The sequence below is a fragment of the Chrysemys picta genome, chromosome 5, assembly GCF_011386835.1.
Source record: "Chrysemys picta bellii isolate R12L10 chromosome 5, ASM1138683v2, whole genome shotgun sequence".
NCBI lineage: Eukaryota > Metazoa > Chordata > Testudines > Emydidae > Chrysemys > Chrysemys picta.
This window is the reverse complement of record NC_088795.1, coordinates 136211864-136231414: the sequence shown is the minus strand read 5'-3', so window position 1 is coordinate 136231414 and position 19551 is coordinate 136211864. Positions and strand designations below refer to the sequence as shown.

The 19551-nt window shown below is 47.8% G+C and overlaps 1 protein-coding gene across 1 annotated transcript; it reads left to right on the top strand.

Moving 5' to 3' along the window:
* The first annotated feature begins 8634 nt into the window (after window positions 1-8634).
* LOC101945093 (vomeronasal type-1 receptor A14-like) lies at window positions 8635-9540 on the top strand. Its single transcript, XM_005291513.1, has one exon. It carries the CDS (start codon window positions 8635-8637, stop codon window positions 9538-9540), a length of 906 nt encoding a protein of 301 aa, XP_005291570.1.
* The last annotated feature ends 10011 nt before the right edge of the window (window positions 9541-19551 follow it).

The following is a 19551-nucleotide window of genomic DNA, read 5'->3' as shown; positions in this document are numbered from 1 at the left end:
TCTTTTCTACACTCAGACTCTAAGCTTGCAAGTGGAGAAGTATTGCCTCTCAGAGGTGCCCAGGGGTGGTGTGTAATTGTCCCAGGTTGTTGGGTGGAGGCATGAGCCAGTTCGGTGGTATATTGTTGGAAAGGAACCCCTAGATATTGAATCCGGCCCTGGTTGCTGCTGGCTCCACCTGGCAGAAGAGTTACATGTCTTATTAAGTGAGGACTATAAGTCAATACGATCATCAGGGTGCATAATATAGCTTACCTAGCACATGGTAGCTCTTATATCAATTACATTATTTCCAAAAATATATCATTAAGTTGTAGTCATCTTTACTGTCATATGGGTGTTCCTGGGGATATTCTTCTGTCTCACTGAAGAATTTTGACCTCCTTTATTTGTTAAATAGTAATTTTTCCATAACTGGTGATCAACTTATCCAATAACTTCTGCCGAAACCCATCAAATGTTGATAAATTAGACAGATCTTTGTTAAACAGTGTTTTAATAAAGTGGAAGTCACTGGGATTAGTACATCCACTGCTTTGCATTCGGTACGCAGCCAGGGTGAAATCCTGGCCCAATGGACGTCAATGACAAAACTCCCACTGATGTCCCTGGAGCCAGGATTTCACTCCAATTGGTTTTTTTGAGCATCTCTGATTCTAGAATCAATCTTTTCTAGAGGAACAAGTTGCTCTTTCAGGTGCTGCTTTGCTCTTGGTCCAGTGACGCATGATACACTTTCTGACCACCTACAAGATGACTCCGGCCTTTTTCTTTCGATCCGTCCACTCTTGCATTATTGCCTTGCCACACTCATGGCAGCTGCAAACCTCCATCACTGACTCTTGCTGTCCTGTCACCTGACCACAGAAGTTCTAGGTCAATTTCTATGCCTAGAATTCATGACAGAAGGTTCCTATTTCAGATACTCTTAGTAGTTGTTTCTATTGATTATATCATCTGTTGCTAATCTAAGATCCCATGTTTTAAAAATACATGGTCCTTTTGATATGGCTTAACTCCCATTAAGTCTGAGGTGCTATTACACATATGCCGAGAAAAGATTATCCCCCCTCATGTTATTCTATGTGAAATATTCTTGATAATTTTTAGTATCAGAGAGTTCTCCAAGGATTGACCGGCTCCAAAGATCCTCTCCTTTAAAATATTTAGTCTCTGCTATGGTGGTTCGTGTTCTTCTGGCTGGTCCCATATGCTTTTATTAAGCACATTTTGTTAATTATAATCATTTTTAAAAATTCAGCACAACACGCTAATTAATTTCACATTTCCCTGGCAGATCTTGACAAGATGGGAAGCACCTGCAGAGGTGGAGTGTGAATGTGTGTGTGTATTAAGTGGTGACTGGAGAACCAGGGAATTGGGGTTCTTGTGGCTGTCTCAGGAATCTAATTAAAACAAATCCCAAAGCATTGAATTTTGAGGAGATACAAAAACTAAACATCTAGAAACAGAGGCAGGAAAAAGCCACCATCCATAATTTATTCAAACCCTTCCTAAAATATCCTTGGCCACAATTATGTATTAATTCTATGTTAGTGGCTGTAGTAGTTCCAGGGTGGGGCTCGTCCCTTCCTGGGGTGCCTGGGAGCCAGGCCGCCCCGCTACAAAGCTAATAACAGTTCAGGGCTCAGGCCCTTAGGCAGGGGCTGAGCACACAATTAACAGTTCAGGGCTCGGGCCCTTAGGCAGGGGCTGAGCACACAATTAACAGCCCCGGCCCTGGGTCAGGGAGGGGCAGCAAACCAATAGTCAATCAGCGGCCCAGGCCTTGTAGCAGGGGCTGGGTCAGTTTGGGTTAGCCCAGGCCCTAGGTCCGGGCGGGGCAGCAAACAAATAGTCGGTCAGAGGCCCAGGCCCCTTGGACAAGAAGGAGGAGAGACTGCCACCCGGCGCGGGGTGGCAGGGGGGAACACAGGCCCACCCACTCCACTGTGTTCCAGCCCGGGGCCCTATCCGCAGCAGTCCGTCTGCCGTGCAGTCAGTGGGGCTCCTGACCGCAACACACTGACATGGGTTCGTGGTCTGCTATCCCCGGGCCACTTCCCATCTCCTCCTCCATGGGTACCTGTTCCTCCTGAGTTCCGTCTGCTGTGTCCCAGATCATGGGCTCCTCCAGGCCCCGAGCACCAGGTAGGTTTGTCGCTCCCTCTGGGCCCTCGGCGGGGGGAAGCTCAGACCGCTCCTCTGGATACCGGGCTCTCAGCAGGCTCGGCCAGTCCTCCCTAGGATACCGGGCTCTCGGCAGGCTCGGCCAGTCCTCCTCAGGATACCGGGCTCTCGGTAGGCTCAGGCCCGCGGGAGCTCGGGCACCAGCATCTGTCCTCTCCCGCTGCCGGCCAGATACTGAGCACTGTGGCTTGACCTTTATACTTCCTGTCCCGCCCCTTGACTTCCAGGGGCGGGGACAGGCGGCGGTGGCTCCGCCCACTCTGGCGGCTGTTCTGGCTCGTCCCTTCCTGGGGCGCCTGGGAGCCAGGCCGCCCCGCTACAGTGGCACATAGGCACCCCAATCAAAGATTAGGCCCTCATTGTTGTAGGTGCTGTACAAGCATGTAACAAAGACAACAGCTCCTGCCCCAGAAAGCTCACAATCTGAGTGACAGACAAGATGCAGCAGGAAGCCAAAACAGTCAAATATAGAGGGAAAGAGTGGGCGGATGAGGCAAATGAACAGAGCTAAGCAGAGAGTTGTGTTCATAATAATTCTTTAAAAAAAAAAAAAAAACTCTGAGAAGGGAGTTACTGGATTCCCCAATGCACGCTGGATTCTGTGTGTCTCCTCTAGTTCACAGCTTCTCAAGCCAGGAGAAATGAACAGGTATCCGGAGTTATAATTCCCCTCTCTTTCTTTATGGGCTATAGGGAAAGGAATCTCCTATGGGAGGGGGGTCTTGAACCTTTTCTCGGTTGTAATATGGGGTCGTGGGGAGGGGAACATTGAAACCCACTGCTCGAGATAAGCTCTTGAGAGCAGGGATTGTCTTGACCTTTGTGTCTTGAACAAGAGCAAGGCAGTGTCAGCGCTAAAGAAATAATAAGTGTCTGGCATTTTAGCCACACAACTGCTGTTAAAGTGAGGGAGAAATGCAGACTTGAACCTGGGCATTGCTCTGGAAATGGATGGAAAGCAGCCAGAACCCTGGGGCTGATTGTCTACTGTAGCAAAAAGAACAGGAGTACTTGTGGTACCTTAGAGACTAACAAATTTATTTGACCATAAGCTTTCGTGGGCTACAGCCCACTTCTTCGGATGCATAGTGATAGCTGTAGCAATAGCTCTGTAATGGGGCAGATTCTGAGCTGTTAACTTCCTCAGCACAGAAAGTGCAGCCCCCGGGGCGTTAAGGGCAAAGATGGCTCTAAGCCAACTGGATTATGTGCTGCTGCAAGGGCTGAAACACCCCTGGGAGTCAGAGCGGCCTCTGGGGCCTTAATTTATGGCAGCCTCTTGGAATCCCCATAGTGTGTTCAGCACCATGGACATGGCCACTGCTGCCCTGATCCATCCAACCTCAACACTAGGCTTGCCACAGGGCAGTATTAGGTTGATCAGAGGAATGGAAAACCTGTCGTATGAAAGGAGACTAGAGAAGCTCGGGTTGTTTAGTCTGACAAAGCGAAGGCTGAGGGGGGATATGATTGCTCTCTTTAAATATATCAGAGGGATAAATACAAGGGAGGGAGAGGAATTATTCCAGCTTAGTACTAATGTGGACACGAGAATGAATGGATATAAACTGGCCGTGGGGAAGTTCAGGCTTGAAATTAGACGAAGGTTTCTGACCGTCAGAGGGGTGAAATATTGGAACGGCCTTCCGAGGGAAACGGTGGGGACGAGGGACCTGTCTGGTTTTAAGATTAAGTTAGATAAGTTTATGGAGGGAATGGTTTAATGGTAAAACATATTAGCCAAGGAATACCGAGCAATGGCAGGTAAATAGTATAATGGCTAACAAGGGTCAGGCTGGAGACTCTTGCCTACATGCTCGGGGTCTTACTGATCGCCATATTTGGGGTCGGGAAGGAATTTTCCTCCAGGGTAGATTGGCTGAGGCCCTGGAGGTTTTTCGCCTTCGTCCGCAGCATGGGGCAGGGATCGCTAGCAGGAGGGTTCTCTGCCAATTGAAGTCACTAAAACACAGGATTTGGGGACTTCAACAGCAGAGTCAAGGGAAGGAGTAGGGACGGTTTTGTGGCCTGCAGCATGCAGGGGGTCAGACCAGATGATCATAATGGTCCCTTCTGACCTTAAAATCTATGAGTCTATGAGGTTGTTCACATCAGCCCTATGTTGGGGGAATTCTCTCCCAGGGCCTTGTGGCTCCATTGCAGTGTGGCCTCATCAGCCGGGCCCTATTAGGGCTGGGAGAAGTGGGTGGGAAATTGTTCACAGCATTTTGTTTTTAGTGGTTTGCCACATTGTTTCGGGCAGGGTTTTTTTTTTTTTTTTTTTTTTGTTTGTTTTTTTTTTTGCACCCTTGGAAAAAAAAAGTCACATAAAAATTCATACTTTTCCGCAGCGTAGCTGGCAAAATCCACTTTCAATTGGAAATGTCGGGTGTTGTCTACTTCCTGCCCTGGCCTATACCGAGAAGTCCTGGAAGGCTAAATCAACACACACATCTGTCGTATAGTATCTAGCCAGACGCACGCAGCAAAGGGAGACAGTGATAGAAGCAGCCAGGGACATGCTCCTCACTTCCAGAGCTGGCACAGGGCTCTGTACTGGGTCTCACACCGTCAAGGCCCACCCCACTCTGTGGTCCAGCCAGGCCAGAGGGCAAGTCATGTCCAGCAACGTGTCAGCTAACAAGAATTAAACCTTATTGGGAGTAGGATGGATTTACCCTTGATACCTGACATGCAGCCAAACTTCTCCCATGAGTAAGACTGACTTGCGTGAGTCAGGGTAGGTTGAGTGGGTCCTCAGTCCTTCCCTATCTAATGTAGGTCACTGCAGTAAGTGACATCATGGGGGAACAAAGCCGAGAGGAACAAAGCTATTGTGCTTTTTTTGTATAATTTTATTTCCCTACAACTACCAGTGCACAAGTGATTCCAGTCGTGCTGGAAGGGGTACTCTGGGCACTCTGCAATGACTAACACAGTGGCCACATCGGTGCCAGTGTTGACAAGAACCGTACCATGCACTTCCTATCCAAATGCAATGACCGCCTGACTGCAGAAGACAGGCCAGTAACCGACAAACAAAACTCTCTCTGCCAGGGAAAACCTTTCCCCTTCACTTAGAATGGAGGAAGAGTGAGTGCAGTGAGGGAGGGAAACAATGTGAGGAGCAGAGATGGTTGAAACATTTCCCTCAAAATGTTTGTTTGGTGGCGGGGGGGGAGATTTTGATAAATGACTTTTTGATAAAATGGAACATTTCACATACAAAAACTTGCTGCAAGCTAAGCCTGAAAGTGTCTCAGTTTTTGGCAACTGAAAATGTTGGGGGTTCAGTTTTTTTCCAATAAAAACTTGAAACGTTTGGAAGAAGCTTCTCAATTAAAATGGGAAGGGGGTGGATGGCTTCATTGAAATATTTCATGGTGGAAACGATATTCTCCTGGCCAGCTGAACTTGAGGTTCTGTCTTGCAAATGGTCACAATGGCCTGAAATCAGCTTACATTAAGCCCTGACTCAGGCAAAGCGTCCACTAAGTACAATAGGAGCTTGCTTTAGTAAAGGCTACAGCTGTGTGAAAAAACAATTTTCCAGGTCAGTGGCTGAATCGAAGAAGTCCAAAAAATTTCATTTCAGGTCAAACGCAATGTTTAATTTGCCCCCAAACCTTGTTTAATTGTTGAGGGTTTTTTAATCTTTTTTTTTAAATGAATAAATTGAAGTAACATTCAAAATGAAAAGCCAAATGTTTTGTGTCAAAAAAAAAAAGTAGACTATTTTTTCCCAATTGAAACAATTTGGCAAATTCATCACACATTATTGAACTGTCTCGGTCAACCCACATCTGTATGTTTGTCCAAAAAAAAAAAGCTTTGTTAGCAAAATTTTGCCTGGTTGTATGATGTCTAGTCGCTCTTTAAAAAAAGGATTTAGGAGCAACCTAAATACTCCCACCATTGTTATCTGAATGTCAGATACAAAAGTGAGACTTGCCTCACCTCCTTTCTGCTCTTCACTGCCATGGCAGCTGGTTAGTATGGGAAGGCTTGTGTCAACCGGTGGGGTCTTGCACTAGGTCAAGGTTCCTCAAATGGATGGTGGTTCCTCTGCAGTGCTAGCTAGGGTTCTGCCTCTCTCTCCGTACTTACCCATCTACTTACCTATGGTATCCATCACTGCATTATCTTGGTGCTTGTAGCAAAGAGCCATGGCCACCCTTGGAGATTGACAGTGGGGGACGGACAGACACCGCCTGGTGGACGGAAGGCCACGCTCACCATGCTGGAAGCTGAGGGGCGGGACAGGAACAGGAAGTATAAAAGGCGGGCCTTGTAGCTCAGTTGAGCAGCAGCTGCCAAAGGAGAAGGATGTGTTCTCCCCACTGCTGATGGAGGAGCCCATATAAGACTTCACCCGACCTACCAGAGCAGCCAGACCCGACCAATGCTGAGGAGCTGCTGGGGTTGCCACTGGCGGTGTACTCTGAGGAGACACCAGACGCTCACCGCACCGAGGTACCAAACCTGGGGAGAGTAGGAAGTAGCCCAGGGAAACTAGACAACAGTCTGGTAGAGTGCTGGCCTGATACAAGCTCAGCGTGTTGTGGGCAGATCCCCGCTGACCCAGAGGTGGACCACTCCGCCACTGTTAGGGCCCTGGGCTCGGACACAGTAGAGTCGGGTGGGCCTGTGTCTCCTTACCCTCTGCCACCCCAAATTCGGCCAGGAGGCCGGTGTGAGTCTACCATCCACTGAGCTAGACTATGCTGGACACCCCCACCCCTGCCTGAAGGCCAGGCTCCTAAACTCTTACTTGCTCTACCCTGCTTGAGGGCTGGAGCTCTAGACTGCTGGGTACCCCGCCCTGCCTAAGGGCCTGGCCCCTGAACTGTTCACTGCTCTCCCCCACTTGCAGGTTTGAGCCCTAGAAACAGCTACTATCCCCCTTGCACAGACTGCTGTTCCAGGTGCGTGACAGCAAAGAAGCATGGCCACCCTCAGAGACTGACAGTGAGGGGTGGCCACACACACCTATCTGCCTACAGTACTAATCGGGCAAATTCCTCCGGCATCAAAGTTCATGCTACTTTGATGCTTGAGCTAACTATAATGCAGGTGGAGCTGGTTACTAAGATCCACCCCAAAAGGGACCAGCAGGAGGTGGGACTGTGGCCTATGTCACCTCCAGGGACTTCCCCAACAGGTCACCACACAGCGTAATTCCACCTTGTATCTGGAAGCTCCGGGGCCCATTGTGCTTTCCCACCCCACCCCCCTGCCAGCCAGTGCAGCTGTTACTATTTATTGTATTGCAGGAGGACCTAAAGTCTCCAACCAAGATTGGGGCCCCTTTCTGCTAGGTGCTGTACACAATGAGAGAGTCCTTTCCCCAAGGAGCTCACAATCTAAATAGAGAAGGGAGGCAAAGGGGATCTCTGTGCCACAGAGAGGGGAAGTGACTTGTAAAGGATCACACAGTAGGCCAGTGGCCAAGTAGGGACTAGAACCCACATCTCCTGGCTTCTAGTCCTGTGCCCAAACCACTGGACCATACCACCTCACTTCCACTGCAGCCACATGGTCAGGACTTCCCAAGCGAGGGGTGGCCTTTGGAGTCCCTCTATAAGTGGAGTTTGTAAGTGCAGAGGGGGCTCATACTGGATCCTGAGTGCCTGTTCTGCAGGGCTGGGAATGGGAGTGAGGCGTTTTCCCCATCTGCTCTGACACCTCTGGATCTCCGGGGAGTATCCCTTTTGCCCTCTATACCCCTCATAAAGAACAGGCAAGCATAATATAGCCCTTAATTAACATTGGACTGCATCCTAAAGTCAAGCCCTCCTCCTCTCTCACACACAAACACCCATCCCTATGCAGCTTCCAGTATAATTCTGCTTCAACTTTCGTTCATGATCGCCTCCCCTAGGTAACCAGTCACAGCCGGTCTCTTAGCTGGGCACATAATGCAGGTTTCGCTCCGACACAATGTGAGCAATTTGGCTGTTCGTATCCCATCACTCCTTGAAGTAGCCTTTTCATCTGGAAGCCTCTCTAATTATATAGGCAGCACTCTTTATCACAGCGTATTTTCTATTAGTCATTGCTTAATCTCTATTGCACCTACCCTTTCTTAGCAGACTAAGATAACGGTGGTTACACAAACAGCAGGGTAATCACGCCCCTGAGCCTTTCATGAGAGGGACTATAAAACCGCTCGTCCATCGCCTGGGATGGGCGGGGAGGGGGGAAATAGGCCTGCTGAAAAAATAGAGGCTTGGTAGCATTGCTGTCTTGTGAACACACTGCAGAGGGCCAGAGGCAGAGGTGATATGTTAAAGCAGCCTCGACAAAAAGGAGAAAGGGAACAGGAGGACGTTAAGAAACAAGCTGGGAAACTCAAAGCGAACTCTTCTCTCTATTGGTATTGTTAGGATGTGTAATCCTACGTACGCGGCGTCCATCCTCATTTATCTAGCGGCATTTGTCGGCATGATTGGCAACCTCACTGTTGTCTTTGCTTTTGTCAGTAATGCCGTCCGGCACAGAGCCCTTCTACCCTTGGACAGAATCATCGTCAACATGGCCCTGGTGAACCTCTTACTCTGCTGCTACCAGGTGATCCCTGGGCTCATCTTCTTTGTCAGCGCCAAGGCTTTCGGAAGGCTGAGTTGCAGGATCCTTCTCTACACTTACCACACGCTGAGGCTGATCAGCATCTGGTCCGTGGAGAATTTAAGCTTCCTTCACCTGATCAAGATCCGAAGACCTAACCACCGCTGGTCAAAATTCGTCTACAGGCACCAGGGGCAGTATGTAAATAGCGTCCTTGTGGGATGTTGGATCTTTACCATCGTTTTCCATATCCCTTACCTTCAACACGGCGGAACAGCGGAGAAGAAGACTAACAAGACCATAGAGTATCTGGCAATTACAACCTGCTTAAGCTACACGGGGACTTTCATCATGAAGTTCACCACCTACGCATCGGTCAGTCTGGACCTCATCTTCATTGTCCTTGTGATTGCCTTAAATGGCTTCACCATCGACCTGCTCTGCAAGCACCGGAGAAAAGTCAGGGCCACGTGGACCACCGACAGCAGCTGGAACAAGCACACAGCCCAAGCCACAAAAATCTTGCTCTCGTTGCTGTCCATATATGTGGTTTGCTGGATCGCCAATGACATGGTCTGGATTGCCATCATTTCTGGGTTGATCGAAAGCGATTTTGAAAACAGCGTCCTCAATGGTGTCTATGGAATTCTGTCCTCCATATATTACTCCGCTAGCTCCTACGTTGTGGTGTTTGGCTACAGAAAGGTCAGAGAATACCTGGCTGAAGCCTGCTGGTGCCTGAAATGTGAGAAGCCCACAGTCATTCAGAGCATGGAGCTGTAGCCTGGATGTGGTATGAACCAGCTGCTGGCTCCTGCATCCTCCAGAACATAAACATCATCCTGCAACCATGGCTGTCTTTGGACCTTTACAATAGCCCTCGGACCAGCCTTCTGAAATCTTGCCTTGGATATTGCTTGAAATTCAGAAGGTTCCCATTTGCTTTCCCCGCCCCCCACCTTTATAGCAATCTTCATACTGAAGCAGTGTCAAGCAGGGTAGGGAACTATTCAGATAGCAGGCCTAATAGACACTACACAATGGATACAGCAAGGAGATCTGCCGCAGAAAACACCCAGCAGAAAGCATATTTCAAAAGGCAAGCGGCAGGTAAACATTTGCCTTCAGTCAGCTGAAAGCAAATGGAAATACTCCAATCTTTACCAACCCACAGTGGCATTGATTTTAAACAAAAGACTGAGCACACACATGACCCTGAGCGTTCAGGTGTTTGATGTTCATTATCTTTTACAGCTGCAAAGGCGGCAGGGGGAGAAAGTATTGTTTTTTTAATATTGTCACTGTCACCGAAGCAGTCTCTTTTCTGCAATAGACCATTGAAACAACAAATGCTCGCTAATGTTCCAAGCAGTCTCCGTGTACATGTTTAGCAAATGAAATAATTAAGGAAACTGGGAAAATTAACTGAAGAATTCTCTTCTAAACAGGTTTATACTGTGCATATCAATGTAGTATCTTGAGCGCCTTCTAGTATCGCATTAAGCAACATGACTAACATCTGTTATGCTTGTTCTCTCATCCTCTCCCCAGGTGGAGAAATGTGTGCAGTCGAGTGTCTTGTTTTGGTAGGGGTTTCTTTTTGAACGGGTGGAGAGTTTTGGGGGGTAGATTTTAAGTGGGAGTTGTTTTTATAAAGATACCTGTTGCTCTGTATTTATGTTAGAGAAGGCAGGTGAAAGCAACGCGCCTTGCACTTGGTGGTGAAGTCTATGATGGTCCTTAGTTTCTGGGGGAGTTTGTTCCATGGTCCCAGATTGGCCCCCGGGAAAGCTGTGTCTCCTGCACAGACGAACTTGACTTTTATTGTACTGAGCTTCATTGTGTCAGAGTAGTGGAGCTGTCAACCACGGTCTTCATCCCGGAGCTTTCGGGTATGTCTACACTACAATTACACACCCATGGCTGGCCCATGTCAGCCGACTCGCGCTTGTACGGTCTAGACATTCAGACTCAGCCTGGAGCCCAGGCTCTGTGAACATCCTCCCTCATGGGGTCCCAGAGCCCAGATTCCACTCCGAGCCCAAACATCTACGCTGCAGTTTTACAGTGCCGCAGCACAAGTCCCATTAGCCCAAGTCAGTGACACGGGCCAGTGCAGATGTTTAATTCTAGTGTAGATATACCCTAAGTGCAGGCCATGGAGCACCTTGAAAATAAGTGAACCTGGTATCAGATGATGCTTTACACTTGAGAAAGCTAGTGTGCAAACTAGTACAATTTTTTTATTTCCCCAAAGAGTATAAAATGTGAAATTGAATCAAGTGTATTTTTTGCTTTTCTTCATTTCATGCTCACTACATATGGACTAGAACCTTAAATCCAAACCCTCACTCCCTTTCGTGCTCCAGATCTCATCCTGGCCCTGACGTTTTATATCTGAGATGGATCCCAAACTGGAAGGGGCCTGTTTTCTGTATGTGTTTAGTCATGGTCCAAAATGGCTCAAATCTCCTGAGAAGAGGGGAATGTGTGGGGTTTCCTTCATTCAAATCCTTTCTAAAGACACCCTTCTCCCACGGTGTACCCAAGAAGAGAGTCAATATACAATCACAAAATAAAAATCCACAGCTGAGTGATATTCTCACCTCTGAGATTTGTGGTGCATCCTGTCTGCTCAGGGTCTGTCTAGATTATGTGAGTCTGTGCGATTTTTGTATTTTTGTCTGAACAATTCTCGTCTCTTCATAAATCAAATCATAATGATAATCAGCTGATCTCTCAAGATTTCTACCCATTTGAGGCCAAACTCGAACAGCTCACGAGTTCAGCACCATCAAATCCAAACCTGACTTGTAACCTCGCTTGGTTCTCACACCCAAAACTTGCCCTACACCTCAATCTGGATAAAGTTCTGGATTCAAATTCTGCTGCCCCAAGACCTCTCTCCCATTCTAACCCAGTGGGACAAAATGCCCAAAATTAAGCTCATTGGTGGTTAACAATCTGTTTGTGCCCATGTAAACATACGCTCACAGTTGTCATTAGTCGCGTACAGTCACAGTCTCGCCTTTGAACAGATAAGGTTCTGTCTACATGCCAGTGGGCTTATTTATGTAGCTGACAGTGACTTGTCCTGGGTGAACTACATGCACAATCTAAATTCACCTCTGTGCAGAAGGCTAGCATGAGCCCACGTAAGCCCTCATGCCACTCAAGGAATCTTTTACAAAAGGTCAGGGGGAGGATCCTCTTTTGGAGAGTTAAACCATCTTTAGGACATCTTTCTGCAGTGGGAGTTGTGCCCTAACCCAACCCAGGGTCCAGCCCCATATGTTGATTTCTCTCAGACTTCTTGATTCTGGCCTGTAGATTCAAGATCGTATCAGCATTCACTCCTCCTGCTATATAATTTCTTCTCCACCAATCTTCTCATCTAAGTCAGCCACTGCTCTCTTTAAGGACCAGCATCTTGGAGTGAATAGAAGTTCTGAGTGCCCTGATCACTGCTAGATGCTCTTTTAGATCAGCGTTTGCAGATGGAAGGATTTTTTCCCTTGTTTTGGAGGCCTGGGCTCCATGTTTTCTCCAGTAGGGAGTGGAGACAGAACTTCCTGACCTGTCAGACTGATGTAACAGCTCTTGACTTGGATGGTTTGGTCACTGGATTCTTGTGGGATGATTTTTGAGGATCACATGTTGACATTGGCGGCCCAAGTAGAGGCGAATTCTGCAGCTGCCCACTCAGTGATGGAGGGTCAAACTGCCACTCCCAGCAGTGCCCCCTAGTGGCCTTGTGTGACGTGCTGCCCGTGGGAGCCAGCTGAGGTCACTCAATTAGGATGAACGGCAAACAGAACGGGGCAGACAAACCCCAAAAGCTGGTGGATATTCCAATACTTAGATTTATAAAGCCAGCACAAAAAAGCTTCTATAGTACCTCACTGGTTACTCAGAAATCCAAATAATGCAGTTCCCTTAAAGTATCCAGCCTCCATCCAGACACACATGTCAAACATATGATAAATTCTGAAAATCTTATTTCATCATATAGTAGAAAAGGTTGGCCTGAACCTAAAGGACCAAGCCCCAGACCCAGGTCAAATGATAACTTAGATCTTACCCAAAATACACGCTTATAGTCAATTCTTGTTAACTAAACTAAATTTTATTTAAAAAGAAGAGAGAGAGAGTGTTGGTTAAAAGATCAAGATACATACAGACTTGAATTCAATTCTTGAAGTTTAGATACATAGCAGAGATGAGTTTGTAGTTGCCAAAAGTCCTTTTAGAAATAGTCCATAGGTTATAGTCCAATGTCTATGTTCAGGGTGACTCCAGTCAATGACTGCGGATCTCCATTCTTATGGCTTAGGGTTTCCCCTTCTTGAAACCCAAAGCAAATCTGAGATGAAGAAGGACTGTGGCCCGGGTTGTTATACATTTCCAGCAGCATTTTGGCATGAGAAAACAATAGGCTTAACTTTCCTTCTCCCAAACATCATGGCAATTAGCACAGGGTACTTTATCCATTAAACAGTTCAGATACAGGTTATCACAACCTTCAAAGAGACATATAGACAATAATACTATTTCACTCAAGTGTCTTCCTAAATGTTAATACTCCTTTTTTTGATCTGTGAATCAAAGCTATAGCAATAGACAAGACTTGATTGCTTACATCACAAGACCTGAGCAAACATCAACCCTTTTATCTCTAACAGTGCAGGCTGCATTTCAAAGCTCTATTCATTTACATACCTTCCTAACCAATCTTTAAAGTTGGCCATGGATCAGGTCAGTCTGTGAGTTAATTAACACTTTCTGGCCCTGTGTCCCTTTCAATGAGATATTATATTACACTCATAACGTCACACCTTGTTCTTACTTTTTAATGACTTGATCCACCACTGAAAATGTACAATAAATGTCAGTCACCTGGTTTCAATATTCCACATGCTGTATGAATCTCTCCTAGAAGATGGCTTGAGAAGATTCCCTGTTGCTTGTGAAAGATACCAGATTGACAGCGTTGGAAATGGAAGCAAGACTGTTATGCTGGGGGACGGAATACCCCACATCTCCCTCTTGCAGGGTGCTAACGCTGTCCTTAGAAGCATCAGGTGCTGGCCTCTGTTAGAAAGGATATTGGGCTAGATCAGGGGTTGTCAAACTTCATTGTACCGCGACCCCCTTCTGACAACAAAAATTACTACACGACTCCAGGAGGGGGACTGAAGCCTGAGCCTTCCCCCAAACCCCACTGTCCCAGGTCGGGGGGCCAAAGCCGAATCCTCAAGGCTTCAGCCCCAGGCAGGGGGCCTATAACCTGAAGCCCTCAGGCTTCGGCCCTGAGCAGTGGGCCTTGGGTTGGTCCTCAGCCCTAGTCCCCAGCAAGGCTAACGCCAGCCCTAGCAACCCCACTAAAACAGGGTCATGACCCACAGTTTGAGAACCGTGGGGCTAGATGGATCTTGGGTCTGAGCCAGTTTCGCAACTCCTATGTTCCTCTAGTTTTCCACAGATCAGGTAACACACAGGCAGCTGCTGTGTAAACTTCCGCACAGCGCCGGGTTCCTGTGCCTCACTTTAGGAGTGAGGAGGCGATTCCACCTCACTGGCCAATTCAGTGCTGGCCTTCTCTGCTGAGACATCTAACAAAGGCGCTGGGTAAAGCGTTGGCAACACCGTGTTCTAATTCTAGGGCCTGCTAGAGGTCAGCCCCCTCCAGCTTTTCATTATTTTTTACCGTCTTTTAATCAAAAGAACCCCAAGAGCAAAGCTTCCCCCCACGCCCCTCTTAAAACCAAAATAATGGGTTTGGCTCACATGCAGCCCAATGAAAGCAGCCTTCCTGCTCTCAGATCTATCTGCAAGCCCCGTGCCGTTCAAGCTGAAATGCAAACACACCTCGTGGGTAATGCAGTTTGCTTAGCTGTTGGTAAGTTTAGCCTTCTCAGTGGCAACTATGCACGCAGCAGGCAATGAGGAGGCGCTCTCTAGAAACAGACTGATCGTTTTCTAAAGCCAGTCTTATGGGTGGATCAGCTCGGAGTCCAGCTTGATCTGTCCATAAGATTTTTTTCAGGCTCTTTGCTGACAGTAGTGTAGAGTCCATCTTGTTAACAGGAAAATACCTGGAAGTTGCCCCGACGTTCAGATCAGAGGCTGGATAAGCATATGCAAACCTAGGTGGCTTTTCCATTCATGATGAGGAATCACTTTCTTTCTCCCAGACTCTGACATCTGAGCTGAGGTTGTGCCACAGTCCAAATCTCCACCTCACCCCTAACTTCTGGAGGTCAGAGAAAGTGGGGCCCAGATACAAAGCACACCTGGCTTTGATTCTACAAAGATCATACTTGTGCTTACCTTTTACACAGATTGCAGCTCAGGTTGGCATACCCGCTGTGATGGTTTTCTGGGGACCCATCCAGGACGGAGTCACCTTGTTACTCCCTGCCTTCAGTGTGAGGGAGTCCTTGTGGTAGTGGATGTCCATTCCCTGACGCTGCCAGCCTTTCAGGCACTCAAGCACTCTCCTCAGGGCTATGCCAGCCCTAACTTTGCCTTGCAGGTTAGCAATAGATGCACCCTGTGTCCCTCTGAATTGTTCCCCTTTGATATCGAATCCCTGACACTGGCTAATCTCAGAAATTCCAGATCCTCTACCCCCAAAGGTGCAGTGTGCCCCAGTTTACGAGTTTCACTTTCAACCACCGCTCCTGTCACCCACACAGCACTTGTGAGCACTGATAATAAAACAAAAGAAGGTTTATTTAAGCATAAGGATTTAACTAGCAATTAGGGAGTGGCAGTAACAAATGGTTACAACACAAAACAAAATCATAAAATACGAACCTGAGTCTACACTCACTAACAGTTACCTCCTATCTAATACAGCAGCTTCTCACCCACGAAAGTTCTGTCTGTTGCAGAGCTTGCTGGTTTCCCAAGAACCAAGGTCCAGAGGTTCATGGAAAGCTCCCCACTCTGCCAGGGGTTTTCCCGAGGCCAGGTCTACACTACAGACCTATATCGGTATAACTAGGTTACTCAGGGATGTGAAAAATCCGCACCCCTGACCGACGTAGTTATACCACCTAACCCCCCATGTGGATAGCACTGTGTCGACAGGAGAGCTTCTCCCACCAACATAGCTACTGCCTCTCGGGGAGGTGGATTAACGATGTCGATGGGAGAAGCTCTCCTGATGGTGTAGTTGTCTCTTCACTGAAGTATCACTGGTGCACCTGCACCACTGTAGCGCTGCAGGTGAAGACAAGCCCTCCGTGAATGGATCCAGAGCGCTTTCCCATACATTCTGTTATACGAAAAACAGTCTTTTGTCTCTATTCAGAGCCAGGGCGATCTCCCACCTGCTATCATGTTCCTTATACCAAGTGGTTTTGATCACTGATGGTTTTCCATTGACTGTTCTGGGATATGGCACAGGCAGACAATAGAACCTTGCACTACCTTGCCATTTGACTAGGGAGGCAGCTCAAACAGGACATCACCAAGATGCATTATCCCCGGTGAGGGATTTTGACTACAAGTCCATGAAGCATACTTTCACTATCCATACATTGTTCCTTAAATATTATCCATACCTATATCTTTCAATGATTATGAGTCTTGACAAGTTACAAGCTTTCTGTAGATACCACACACGTTACTGTTTATGGATCAATACCCTTCAAGTCGTGGGTATAGTGTAGTGAGTTTGTCAGGTCTGGGGTGAGATGTTTGCAAAGAACAGGGACCCTTTGCCAGGTGGACTCTGGCACGCCCACACTAGCTTTAATTGAACGAGTGCAGCTAAAAATAGCAGTAAAGATGGGGTGGCCCAGCTTAGCAATGCTAGTACGTACCCACAGTCCCAGGGGGCTTGTACACCCAGTGCCACTGCATCTTCACTATTATTTTTAGCTGCCCTCGCTAGATTAAAGCTAGTGTGGGTATGCCAACCCAGGCAGTAACAATCTCTCTAGTTGCAGTGTAGACATAGCCTCTGAGAGACTGTGCAGCAGCGCATCCAAACCAATACATTCTATTGTGGGAAGGATAGCTCAGTGGTTTGAGCATTGGCCTGCTAAACCCAGGGTTGTGAGTTCAATCCTTGAGGGGGCCACTTAGGGATCTAGGGCAAAATCAGTACTTGGTCCTACTAGTGAAGGCAGGGGACTGGACTTGATGACCTTTCAGGGTCCCTTCCAGTTCTATGAGATAGGTGTATATCTCCATATATTATAAGGATCTGATTCTCTGTCCACTTTCAGTAGGGTAACACAACCAGCTACAAGGGAATTATTCCTGATTTCCATTTGTGTGAATGGAAAATCAGGCCCATCTGTGTCTTAGTTGCTTCTTGCGTGTGTTGTCTGACTCAGACAGCACTGCCCTGATTTATTTCAAATGTAGATGATTGTGCCAAGAACGAGATAACAGCTTTAATTAAGAAGGTTTTAATGGAAGCGAGTGGGTGGGCAGGTGAAATTAAAAGGGGGTTGAAAGTGACAAGGCTCTTGACTAATGCTTTCTAAAATGGGTACAACTCACATTTTGAAAAGATAAAGGAAGCTCATTACCATGCTGTATAAACAGCTCGGAAGGCCTTATTGCTATCAAAGCATGATAATGATAATCATTAATGATACCTCGCTCTTACATAATGCTTTTGATCCTAGAGCTCCAAGCACATTGCAAAGGAGGGTAGTGTCATTATCCCCATTTTACAGATGGGGACACCGAGGCACAAAGAAATGAAGTGATTTGCCCAAGGCTGGTGGCAGCATCTGGAATAGAAACGGGTCTCCTGAGAGACTGATAACTAAGCACTGTGTGGCTGAGCCATTACTGAAGGGCAAACCCCATCTATGGACAAAGGGGATGAAAGCCCCAGAATTTCCAGCTTAGAGATTTCACTTCTGGGCCATTTCTCCTTCACCCCCCACTAGGATAGCCCCATACAGCCCAAAAAATCCCCAAGTAATTCTTAAATTGTGCTCACTGGCAATACAAACTATATGCTTCGTCTCTGTGTCATGGAAAGCTGGCATCAATGTGTTGATACCAGTAGGCCTAGTGAACCAAAGTTCTTCCATGTTTAAACTTTAATCGGCCTCAAAAGCCAAGGGCAGAAATTGGAATATGTAAACAGCCAGTTATCAGTTACAAACCCCTCTCCCCTCATGCCAGGTACCAAGCGATAATAATGAGGTTTGCATGTTTCTAGCTGGAGAAGGGGCAATAAATTAAGGGTAAACAAGACCAGATAACAGTTTAGAAGAGTGTTACTAACAAGCTAGATTTATAGCCCTAGAATGATTTAACGGCTTAAATGTATAAACATGCCTTCGGTAGAGAGGGGAGGGGGAGTAGAGGGAGGGGGTAGTTGTAAAATGTATAAAGAGAGGAAAACTGTTTTTGCTGGTGTGCTTGATCTGAGACTTGCCTGTCTCCTTGCACCACTTTGAGATCTCAGCGCCACCGCCCAGGCACGATCCTACAACACCCCAGCGACCGCTACAGCAAACGCTCAGGTGGAAAAGTCATTTATGGAAATCTGTATACTGAATTGTGCTTTGTCTTTTGTGCAACAGGTTAAGAACAATGGGTTTGATTCTTCGTTGCTGTCGATCACATCGGTGCTACGGGGGTGGGTGAAGCGCCACCAGATCGCAATGGTTGGATTTTATCCCCACTTAGCACTGGGGAGAAGGATTGCACAAGGTACAAGGCAATAGGGAATTAGGCCCAGTGTGTCTTTTTGCTGTTTGTCACAGTTCAGGGTAGCTGCACCTGTATTCCTTCTCGTGGTCCAGCCAGAGCACCCACTCTAGGCTCTCGTCTCCTCAGCCGTCACCTGTCTTGGGCAGAGACCCGCATCTCTCTCCCTCCTGACCGGGGTAGTTGCAGACTGCATGGCTCCCTGCCTACATTATCACCTCCCCAGCAAAGTCAGGCTGCACAAGCCGGCCTGCTTTGCTTTTCTTCTCTCAGACAGCAAACAGTGTAATGCCATAGTTAAGCTACCCCACAGCTCTGTCTAAGTGTAAGCGGGGGAATGGTCCCGCTATTGTGGGGAACTTTCCTGGCTTCTGCCCTACTCTGGTGAAATGGGCTAGCAGAAGGATCTGAGTCCTCGCTCCCACTTCCTTTACCCAGAGACCTCCCTGCTGTCGAGGACTCCCCTTGCACTCTCCTGTCTGGCAGAGTCCACGTAACCCCAACAAGGCTGAGCCCAGGATTCTTGGGGGGCTCGACCCCCAACCTTGCTGTGGTCACCTAGGACAGGGGCTAGGGTGTCCCCACTCCGGGGTACTCTCTCTGCACTGCGCACTTCCCTGACCCACTGATCATTACATACAATTTAAAGCAAATACAATTTAATCAGCAATTAATTTAAAAAAGAATAAGGAAAAATGGGAAAGGTTAAAGGAAAACACATCACCCCACTCTGTGGCCGGGAACATTACAAACAGCGTCTCTGGAACGTCAGAGCAGTTCACAGTCTGTTCCTTGTAGGTCCCCGGCCTCCTTCTCAGGCCCTGGCTGTGCTGCAGGGAGGCTGCGGGTTGAACACTTGCTCTGGAGGTGGGACCCTTCTTCCCAGCGCCAGCCCCCCCATCGGGTTAAGATCTCCCTCCCAGTCTGGCCTGCAAGGATCCTTGGCTGGGGGTGTCTTTCTGTGCTGTGCCCTTTGCCCAGGGTCCCCCCTTGGCTGGCCCCAGTTGCTCACCGCACCCGGCTCCAGACTGCTCCGGCTCCACTCGGCCTCAGCACTGACGCTGCTGCTCTGGCTCCAGCCCCCTGGGCTGCTTGTCTGGCCCC